Raw genomic sequence first — 11,244 nt, 5'->3', positions numbered from 1 at the left:
TGCCAATTCCATTTGTACCAATGCTTTAGGTCAACTTCTGCATATGCATATTGATGATTCATCCATTATGACCCATACCTTTCCCTTTATGCAAAACCAAAACCCAAACTTAACGCAACAGCTTTTGCCTTCAAAGCAACAACCTCTCTTATCTTCTATATTCTCTTGGTCTCGTTTCTTCTTCTGCAATCACTTTCCCTTACCCTCCCTCTGTTTTCCCCCATAATCATCTTCATTACAGCAATCCCAACGATAAAACGACAAAGTCTCATTAGTTGCAACATCCCCTAACCAAATACACCACAATTTCTCCCTTCCCCAAACCTAACCTTATCACAGTACATCAATCATGTTTTATTTGTCATCTCCCTCGTTTCTATAAATACCATTTTTCATTTCAATTAAATCACTATCCCAATTTTTTCTTATTGTTGCGTCTTTTTTTTCTTCTAATTCCCTTCATTTTCTTTTTATCGAAAATGAACACCATGAGAGGACCGGGAGATCAGCAATCTAGGGTTTTCTGTGAGCTGTCGGCTCTGGTCTTCAACCTCCTCCGCTCTCCGCCGCTCATGCCGGACTCTCCGCCCAGGCGCTCAACGGCGGGGGCTCAGATAACGCCGGCAGGGTTCGCATCGCTGCTTCTGGGGATTTCGGTGGCTCTCATGCTCTGCGGATCGGTTACTTTTTTCATCGGGTTTATGCTGATGCCTTGGGTTCTCGGATTGATGATGGTGTTCTACGTCGCCGCCATCGTTTCCGCTCTCTCCGTTCTGGGGCGTTCCATTCTCTGTTTTGCCTCGCCTCGTAAGGATCTTCCTGGTAAGGAATACTATCATTTGTTACTTATTTATTTGCTGCAGAAATTTAGGTTCTGTTTGTTAATCTATTATCGGTGGAATCAAAGGAATCGATGATATATATTTTCCAGATAGGATGGTGTGGCAAATCATTCAGGACAGGACTCATTACTTATCTTTTTAGTTGTCTGATCTCTTTTGTTTGTGTTCTATTCTGTGGGGACCCAAGACGAAGTTTCTCAGTTATTTTGTGTGTCCGTTTCTCCTTTTTACCCCTCGAATTTTCAGATTTTTCCGCTTTTACCGTTGAATTTGGACGAAGAAAAATGCGTTTTTTTGAGGTATATGCGAGTACCCCAATTGGTTGTTGATCTTAGAGATGCTGAGAAATGGTTGCTTTTGCTCTGACTATTAGATTTAGTTTAAACCTAAAACCTTGCATAAACTAATCAAACTCCTATTACTAGGTTAATTTTGGCGGGTTAACTTTTTGGTTCAGTGTTTGGAAGGATTGTGAGTTGATTCCTTTTCCTACGAAATGGTTTTTTTAATATTGTAAAAAGAAATTTTGAAAAGAAAAAAGAAATCATTTTCCTGAAATTGAAATAAGTGTAATAAAGTTCTCATGTATAAAAAAGGGCATTACAGGTGAATTGAATATTGGGTTCAGTGATATATGCATAAAAAAGGGCATTACAAACTCTTCTCGAGCTCATTAATTATAAATTTCAAGTGCCATCACATCTCTTCATAAGCTTATATTTGTCTCTTATGTTTCTTGTACATCTACATGCTCTATATGCATTTAGATTTGCTGGAATTTTGGACAATTTAGTTTAAAGGCTATCAAGGAAGTTGCTCTAAACATGTATTAGGTCAGGGATGGGTCTTATACTAGTAAGACCAAGGGACACTTGGTGATATACAGAACACCAGCCCTAGGCTTTACGTGTTGCATGTTAAAGGCTTGCAAAGAGCTTTAAGATACCGTGTATTAGGGGTCTGTCATCAGTACCTACTTACTGGTCATGATACTGGTAGTCGATTGCTGTGTTATTTACAAAGAAAAGTTTGACACACAGGAAAAGAATGTAGCATACCAGCATTTAACAATAAAGCAGCGGTGAAATTTTTGTTCATTCATTATTGTAGGTTACTTTTGTTTTGTTTTTTGAAACATATTTTCATATTATTAAGAATTCATACTTCGATGTAAAAAATTTAGGTTCAAATTCTGTGGGAGCTCCTGGAAGAGTGAAATTATGAGAATAAGATAGACGGTCTATGTGTATGACCTTCGAAAGAATCCAATAAAAGAAATGTTAAATTCTTTTTCAATCAAGGGTCGGATCTGCAAGATTGGTTTTCTCTTAAAACAGTGAAGGAGTATAAGATACAAAAATTACATTGAAGGTATATTAATGTTGCTGAGGTTGGATAAGTTAGCATATTCTTCCTTTTTCTGGCCAGTTTGGCAATTGCTAATTGTTAGCCTGTGTGGAATTCACCATTTCTGTTGTTTATTTTGACTTAACAGCGCAGCTTATCTCTTAGATCGTATCACACACACATTTTGGTTGGATCACGAGCCTATTTTTGCTGTTTCAGAGTGGAAACTTATGTGAAAAGATAAATAAGGGAGCGGACTAGTGCGATCGTAGTTATTGTGCCTGCCCGCTTGCGCAGCCTGCGGAACGAAGATTACCGAACTTCTCTCACCAGCAGCAGGAGTTTTGGAACCAGGCTTTTGTGAAAAGTACTAAACTTTGTGGATATGGCTTCTCTTTTTATTACAATCAGTCAAGTTCTGAGGAATCAAGAATTGAGGACTTTCTTCCTGCTACTGTCTATCACTGTTAATTATTTTATTTGTCGTTATTTTCAATCTTGTAAATTTTGAAGTAGAGGCTTCTGAAATTCATTTCTTTTCCATTTCCAAACGTGGTATATATACACTGTAAAATTTGATATGATGACTCACGAGAAGGTTGTCTTATTACAATTTTTAATACAAAAAATTGAGAATGGCTTTATTGAATTGGAGTTAGAAATTTGAGTACATTATTGAATTAAAGTTTACGATAAACTAAAATTATAGGTTTTTTTTTTTTTTTTAATTTTGGAAACGGGAGGTATTCTTTGTTTGGTTTATTACGTTTGTAAACATGCCCACAGCGAGGAGGAAATGGACGCCGAAAACCGATTAAGGGAATAATAGAAAATAAAATGGATGTAATTTTATCTTGTGTAAAAAGTCAAAATGCTGGAAAATGAATAATGAATTTTATATACAATCATAGTTTTACACATTACGTAAGAGGTCATACTTTTATAAAGTTAAAATTGTATTTCTGGCGTCTCTTTAAGAGTTACAAATTTTTTAAACTTTGTGTCCTACACAACCGGAAATTATAATTTTTCCCCAAAGTTGTTCTTCAACACACTTCTTTCCAAAAATTTACACGAGACTTTTAGGGACAAAATGATAAGTAAAACAATGATTTTTTTAAATAACGGAGGACGATTTGTTGGTTGGCTATTTCCTTCCACTGAATTTGTTGGATAAATCTTCTCTTCTTGTGAAAGAGCTTTCCAAAATATTAGTTTTAGTACAACTTGGTGGTGTGATGTGGCGTTAGAAGGGGAAGTTAGAAGGGGAAGGAGGAGAGGAAGTTGATGAGTCCATGACTCACCAGGAAAACTTAGAGGACTTTTCAAAAAAAATTACAAGAAGTATGATTAAGAAGGGGAATCCATCATTTTTATATTTATTTTCCATTTTACTATGTTGACTTTGTTTGTGTTAACTTAAGTTGAGTTAGTTTAACTTAAGTTGACTTATTGAGTGTTAGTTTTGTAGATTGAGCTAATGTCAACTTAGAGGACAATAATAGTATATTGAGTGAAGGAGAGTTTCACCCTTAGAGCCGACCACACCTAGTACATAAGGGAGAGCATGGAGAGTTGACCTTCTATTATAGAAGATCAAAGGTACACATGAGAGGCTTGGAGACCTAGTTAGGGTTCTTTCTTTTTCAAGACATCTCCTTTTGACCTAGCTTCTAGAACAATAGTTTGTCTTTTTGTTTGTACACCATTTGGTTTTGAAACTATGCTAAGAGACCCCTCACCAACTATATAAGGGGATCTTCTAAACTTATGAAAGGATTGAATATTCTGAAGTTTATACACATGTATTTGACCTTTGTGAGATTGCTCTCCTTGTGAGTGTCTTCTTCTCTTTGTCTTATCTTGAACCTAAAGCTCAAGTAGTGGCATACACCATTAATCTTTAGTATGGTGGGCCTTATGGCCCCTCAAGTGGTCACCATTGACTCACCTTCCCTCTTTTTGTCATCCATATTTTACCATCTTTCTTCCTTTTTTGGTTTATTTTGTATTCATTTACATTTGACACTTGTGTTCTAGTTTGAGTTCTTGTTTTTGTTTCATTAAGTGAACTCCCCTTCTTCTTTAGAGCTCTTGGAAGTGCACCTTCACATCTAGATAACATTGGTTATCTTAATGTCCAGTAGGGATCTTTCTTGAGTTTTCTTAATCAGCATAACACCACATTTTACTAATTCTAAAATGGGTCTTTATTATTTAGTATCTAGGGCCTTGGTTATCTTGAAATATGGTGTTTTATTGTGTTAACCTTCACTTGTCTTGTTTCTCTTGTTTAATGGAGATCTTATTCAACTTCGGAGAACCTTGGTGATTAGTACATCTTCCACATGGCATTGAGGTTAGAGTATCACTTTCGTACCCTCTACATGTTTGATGCTTTGCCAAGTTGTGAACAAGTCATTTTTGTGTTTGCTATACCATGATCGAGAGGTATGTAGGTTGTTTCCATGTTTTAAATAAAGTCTTATGTCTTGTAAGTCTTCAAATGTGCTTAGCCTTTGATTTTTGAGTCATATGTGTTGGTACCAGGGGGTATGGTTCTGAGATAGAGTATAGCACAGCGAAATAAAACAAAGAGTAAGTGGAAAGCGTGTTCGGTCACAAAAATAGTTCCTTTATCAGTTTTAAATTTCTTGTAAAACTTTTATCGAACAGTTGGAGTGCTAAAAGATTAAGGAGTGTAGGGAAGAGAAAAATCACACAAATGATTTTTATACTGGTTCGAATCAAAAGATTCTACGTCCAGTTATTAATCACTATAAAAAGTGATTAACAATTTTTACTAAAAATATAGTTGTATAGATTACAAGATAATGAAATGAGTAAGGGATAGAAAACATCTTCCTTCGACAAATGAACCGGAAGAGTGCAGTGAGTAACTTCCTTCGACAAACGAACTGGAAGTGCTTCCTTCGACACACGAACCGGAAGCAAACACTCTGCCAACTCGAAGAGAACCGCTCCGACTTTCGACACACGAAACGCGAGCTTCTCCTATTCACGAGACCAGGCAGAGCACCTTGCCAACTCAAAGAGAACCGCTCCGACTATCGACACACGAAACGCGAGCTTCTCCTATTCACGAGACCAGGCAGAGCACCTTGCCAACTCAAAGAGAACCGCTCCGACTATCGACACACGAAACGCGAGCTTCTCCTATTCACGAGACCAGGCAAGGGAACAGAACTAGCTTTTGACAACTTCCTCAGACAAACTGTATTCTTCAAAAGACCTAAGTTCACAACGTTGCCTCTGAATTTTACAGAAGCCAAATATATAGCCAATTTCACTGAATGCCAAAGGTCAGGTCCCAACTGCCACGAATAATCGATTATTGTAAGTGATAATCGATTATTCAAGTCCGTTACAGGTTTTTCAAAAAGTGATAATCGATTATTCAAGTCCGTTACAGGTTTTTCAAAAAGTGATAATCGATTATATGAAGTGATAATCGATTATTCAAGTATGACTTGTGATAATTGATTATTGCTTCATGATAATCGATTATTCTAGTACAAAATGCAAGTGATAATCGATTATAGCTTATCCATAATCGATTATTGCAGTTAAAAATCCAAGTTTTACAGAGTTTGAAAGACTTTCCTACTACATTTAATCTCTACAAATTTGCTTTTAAATAATTCTAGACTCTTCTTCAACTAAGTCTTCTTGCAGCATCATCAAAACAATTTTCTTCAAGTTTTACCAATACTCCTTATTGGTAACAATATGTCATATGCTAATTTGAAGTTTTCTATTTCTTGTTCCTAAGTATTTGAAAAATGCATGATCAAGTGACATATTTATGTATATGCACTAGTGCGAAATAAACTTTCACTAGTGCAAAAAAGGTTTTTTATACCTCTTAAAAAAGGCTTTTTATACCTGTTTTCAAGTAGTTATAGAAGCAGGGCGTATAGAAAGTTTTTTATTTTTTATACCTACTCTAAAACCGGTGTAGAAAGTTTTACTTTTATACCTCTTCTGTTTATAATAGGTATAAAAAGTCCCTTGATAGTAGAGAAAAAAAAAAATCTTTTTATACCTGCTGGTGCTAGAATAGGTATAAAAGAATCTTACTTTTATACCTACTGGTGCTATAATAAGTGTAAAAGAATCTAACTTTTATACCCGTTGGTACTATAACCGGTGTAAAAAGTGACATTTTCTTTTAAATATTTGATTTGTATGTGCTAATATCCGTATCCAGACCTACATAAAATTCAATCTCAGAATACAATTTAAATAATCAATAACGAGTAAAATAATCAATATTGTTTCTATTAACACATCAAAATATAATATTTATCTAACAAAGTTCCTAAACATATTTACCTAACATAGTTAGGTAACATAGTTATACATAAAATAGTTCCTAAACTCAAAATGTAACTTCACCAACTCATCTACAACCAAACATTTAAAGTTAAGTTAATCACATAAGTTTAAAATATAAAATATAAGTTCTCCTACTGTTAAACTTATTGATAAAGAGCTTTTAACTATCATTTAATTTCAACTCAATCTTATTTGTTTCTTCCCTTAAATTCTAGCGTTGTTTTTCAGCTTCTTTTATGTCTTCCTCTAGCTCCATAAACAACTTCTTTTATGTCTTCCTCTAGCTCCATAATCTTCTTCTCCCTTTGCTTCTTCACTTCTTACACAAGTGGGTATGTATGATCATATTCCACAATGATTCTGCCTCATTTACTGAGGACTAATAATCAGTAAGATTCTTTTCCAATTCCTCTTAAGTAACTAATTAAATAAACTTGATGACATTCCCAAAAAAGATAAAACAATGCAATATTGATGGATGAAACACAATTAAGAAAAGAGAAAAATATAAAAGTGCATGGATACATGAAATCCATAAAATATATTCATGACTCGTTATAACTACAATACATACTGTTACATCAATAGATGAGGGAACATTTTTATGAGATAATGACAACTTTCACTTATTCAGTATCGAAAATGAGATCCAAAACATTAAAAACAACTGAGCAATTTCAGCATTACTTAACAGGCAAATTCATTTATCAAAAGTTTTAAAAATAAACCACCACTGATCATTCATTTCTTGAGCTATGAAAATTTTGAATCCCAGAGAACTTTGCACGAAGGGATATCAATTCTAGGGCTTGTTATGAAAACACAATTTTTCAATCAACAAACAAACAGAATATCCGCTATCAAATATTCTTTAAAAAATCAATAAAGGCAAACAAAGCGCTTGGTTTGATACAGAACATGTGCTCTTTAAAGTAGTTGTGTTCTTACTTGAATTACACGAACCCACTGACCCCTTTTCCTCAAGATTTTTAAAGCCTTAACTGCTGCAATAACTGGAAACTCTGTTTCCCAAGCTGTCCATTTGTCTAATGCCCCTTAAACAGCTTCTTTCTCATTAGGGAGTTTAGAAACCTGACATTTCAAGTTCCATAATGTACAAAATCAAAATCAAAACCAACATGATACTATAACATTAAAAGAACCTTCCCGTTGTTCATTAAATTAAAATTATTTTCTTCGTACTTTCTTAGTCAATTAACAGTATTTATCTTTTAGATAGCTCTTCACCTCCTTCTTTCCTCGCAGGGGCAATTGCATCTAATTCATCAATGAATACCTGTACATAACAGAAATCACATATTCAGCTTATTGGGAGAACTTTCAATATAAACATCAGTGTAACTTGGAAAATTCAGTGTAACTTGGAAAATACACACATAATTAGAAATGTTGAGAACGTATCAATAAATCTTTACCTGGTCTGCAGTCATTCCAAGACCCATGCCATCCATGAAATCTTTGACCCCAGTTCCACCATTTATTTTAGCAGCATTTCGAAACTCTTCCCTAGATTTCTCAGGGTTTATCTGCAAAGGAAGTAAGGACCTACAAACTGTTCCCTGGATACTAAATATTAGCTAATTCATTCTAAAAAAATGTTAGCTTACTTCAAGGGCAAAAAGTGGATAATCAGGGTTTAAGGAGATTTATTGCTACAAGTCATGTTCAAAACAGATTTATTTCCTAACTTGTGTTTTTCTATGTGATATAATTATGCAAAATTGGAAGCGATGAACAAGATGAACAATGGGACACAAAATAATAGGCATGTCGCTGTTTGTGTATGAAAAATGCTTTATGGAGTGCTGTTTTTTTTTTTTTTTTTCATGTAGGATGATCAGAAAGTGGTCACCAAACGCAAAACAGAACTTGGTGGAGCTTTCTCCATAGCAAGTTGGATACTATTTATTGGATTATTTGCTGCGTGAGTCTCCAATGCTTCACCATATTTTCTAGATATCATACTGAAAATCTATTGTCTTCACCTTGTTCTCTTTGTTTGGTTATGTATCCATTTTGACTCAATCTTCTATCAGGTTGTTGTACCAGAACATATCAAAGAGATCAATTGAGCTGCACAATGTAAGAGCAACAAATGGACCAGAGTTAGCCTCTGTTATCAATGACATGGAGTTACTGGGAATCCTGGCTCAATTGACGAAAGAGTTGTTTCTCTGTCTACTTTAGCAAACTACACTTGTTACAACTCAAGCACAGGAACTCCTACCAATGCAGCTACCTCTATTTTGGTGTTAGAGGGCTTTCAAGGTGATATAAGAAAGGTCACTTCCCTCGTCAAACGTGGATGTTTCATCCTTTAAATCAAACTAAAACTATCACTATATATATATATATATATATATATATATATATATATATATATATATATATATATATATATATATATATATATATATTCAGAAGTTGGACTCTTATGTTGCATGACAAATTATCTATTTTTATTATTTGTCATTTTAATATTTAATATCTTTAATCCTAACTTGAATTTTAATGTTTTCCAATATATCAATAATTAAAAATATAAATATATGATAATATAAATTATACATTTTAACTACAATATAATTTTTATATTTAGGAGTAAAATTGACTATATATAATTTTTAATTATAAAAAATAAGTATTTATATTGTATTGTGAACATTATCCTAGCTGATATGAAAGTCAACCAATTTATCACAGTAATAAAATAAAAATACAAAATCACATTGTCAATGCATTTTTTTAATCTAGATAATTTTTTTGTGTGAAGAAAATGATTCTATTGGACTTACATCTCTATTCAGACTGAGCTTTTATTTAAACTGTATATGGTGTTAAACTGTATATGGTGATGCATTTCTTTGAATTCACCTCACTCCAAGAAGACAATGTTGATTTAGTGTATCTGTATTCAAATATTTGATTGACTGTTTTATTTTTCAAAACAAATATATTCAAACATATTTGTTTATAAATGACTTCATTTCATAAAATAAAAAATACTAATTACTAAAAGGATATAATTTAATGTGAAAAGAATATAACTTTAACTAAACATAAACTTATCAGAAAAACCCTTTCAAGTGTTTACACTAGTGCAAAAAAGACTTTAGACGTCTGTTATTTGGACTTTTAACGTTTAATCTTTGTCCGACGTCTATACGGGTGACGTTAATGAGACGTTGGACCCTTTAGGTCAGACGTCTCTATAGACGTCGGACCTATATAGGTCAGACATCTATATAGACGTCGGACGTAGACGTCTATATAGACGTCTGATCCATACAGGTCAGACGTCTCTGAGGTTGCTCCTGACTGATGGTGATTTGAGTTTATAACTTTATATTTTAGTTGAAGAGAATGTATTGTATATTTTTTTTATTGGATGGTTTTAAAAACGTATTGGAGGGAATTTGAGACTGCAAAACACAAGAAATCGCCGCCAAAGAACGCCGCCCAAGGACACGAGAATAATTGCACCAAAACCCTATGAAAATGCATTTTAATCGGTTCAAATGAAAGATAATGCATCAAAGAGTGATGTAATCAGAGTAAAACTAATTTAAAACGGTGAAAAAGTGAGAAAATGAACCTGAAAAGCGTAACCCATAGAGAGAAAACGCAACGAAGATGATGAACAATGAGTGCTTTAGAAGTCGGTTCCCCCATTACAGACGTCTAAATAGAATAAAAATTATTTTTTATTAACTTTTTCATTTAGTTTTGACGTCTATTGGGGGAGCCGACGTATATGAGGGCCTATAAACATCGGTTATGAGGGTCTCGACGTCTATAATATTATAAACGTCGGGCCCCTCTTAACTGACGTCTATATTGACAACTTATTTACGAAAGTGCCACCGGTTATTAGTTTATGTCGGGGCCTCGCTTAACTGACGTCTAAGGGGTGACGTTAAAAGCCAATTGTGCACTAGTGTTAGCACAGATTAAACTTGACTGTGTGATAGAAATGACTTTCTTCCCTTTTTAAGTGTTTAACACATAATCCATCAAGTTCCATAATTAGGTATTAATTTAATGAAGTCTTTGTGGTCAATGATTTCATGGTTGAAAGGAAATGATTATAATCTACAACAGAAATCTCTAGGGATTAACACTTGAAATGCAGTGCAAGAAGGTGATTTCTTCTTATTCTTTTCTGCTAAACTATGGGAAATGACCATAGTTTTGGATTTTTTCCATATTGGTTTAGATTTTGATTCTATAAGTAGGAAAAGCTAAGAGATAAAAGTAGGAATCTGTTAGTGAAAGGAAGATAAGAGTTAGAGGTATAAATGAATGGGAATTTGACTGTGTGCAAAGGTTATTAAAAACAAAGGTGTCTGTAAAAAGTTTAAAACAAAGGGTGAGATGTTTGAATATGTGACCACAAAAGAATATAAAATGATCTTTTGAAACCATTTGCTACAATATAAACAAAGCAATATGTCATTGGATGCTCCCATCACCAAAGACATAACAATAATAATAACTTTGATTGAATTACTCTAAAAGGTAGAATCCAAAGCTCAAATAGTTAGATTCTACCCAATGTTGAATACATGAATGATACAAATATGATTTGGCAACTGCTCAGTTAACTAGAATTTAAGGATGTCTAAGACCCTAACCCCTACTAAAAAATGATGTTTCTGATCCAAATCCTTGTTCT

General features: G+C 33.9%; 1 protein-coding gene and 1 long non-coding RNA gene across 6 annotated transcripts; one reads left to right on the top strand and one right to left on the bottom strand.

The window, feature by feature from the left end:
• LOC106762821 lies at window positions 1–2,838 on the top strand. 5 transcript variants are annotated; one of them, XM_022780876.1, is made up of 4 exons: window positions 1–822; window positions 1,089–1,141; window positions 2,026–2,213; window positions 2,409–2,838. In XM_022780876.1, the coding sequence occupies exons 1-3, from the start codon at window positions 480–482 to the stop codon at window positions 2,056–2,058; spliced, it is 429 nt and encodes a 142-aa protein (XP_022636597.1). In that variant the 5' UTR covers window positions 1–479; the 3' UTR covers window positions 2,059–2,213; window positions 2,409–2,838. The 5 variants fall into 5 exon arrangements, with proteins under 5 accessions (XP_022636597.1, XP_022636596.1, XP_014502380.1 ...); XM_022780875.1 differs by having other exon boundaries at window positions 2,338–2,838; XM_014646894.2 differs by lacking the exon at window positions 1,089–1,141 and having other exon boundaries at window positions 3–822; window positions 2,338–2,838.
• A 3,930-nt stretch (window positions 2,839–6,768) lies between these two features.
• Window positions 6,769–8,113, bottom strand: LOC111241614. Its single transcript, XR_002667635.1, has 4 exons — window positions 7,985–8,113; window positions 7,752–7,845; window positions 7,497–7,640; window positions 6,769–6,920 (listed from the first exon to the last, which is right to left on the bottom strand). It is a non-coding gene; the product is annotated as an uncharacterized LOC111241614 (long non-coding RNA).
• Window positions 8,114–11,244: the final 3,131 nt, after the last annotated feature.

This window comes from Vigna radiata, chromosome 5, assembly GCF_000741045.1.
Source record: "Vigna radiata var. radiata cultivar VC1973A chromosome 5, Vradiata_ver6, whole genome shotgun sequence".
Classification (NCBI taxonomy): domain Eukaryota; kingdom Viridiplantae; phylum Streptophyta; class Magnoliopsida; order Fabales; family Fabaceae; genus Vigna; species Vigna radiata.
Note: the sequence above shows the minus strand (reverse complement) of the source record. Positions and strands in the feature narration are given on the sequence as shown.

Bases quoted from the DNA above. Each gene is read 5' to 3' on its own strand.
- LOC106762821 (XM_022780876.1), top strand. From the start codon at position 480: ATGAACACCATGAGAGGACCGGGAGATCAGCAATCTAGGGTTTTCTGT. The intron at 823-1,088 runs GTAAGGAATACT...TCGAATTTTCAG, and splicing joins GCCTCGTAAGGATCTTCCTG to ATTTTTCCGCTTTTACCGTT. The intron at 1,142-2,025 runs GTATATGCGAGT...TAAAAAATTTAG, and splicing joins GAAAAATGCGTTTTTTTGAG to GTTCAAATTCTGTGGGAGCT.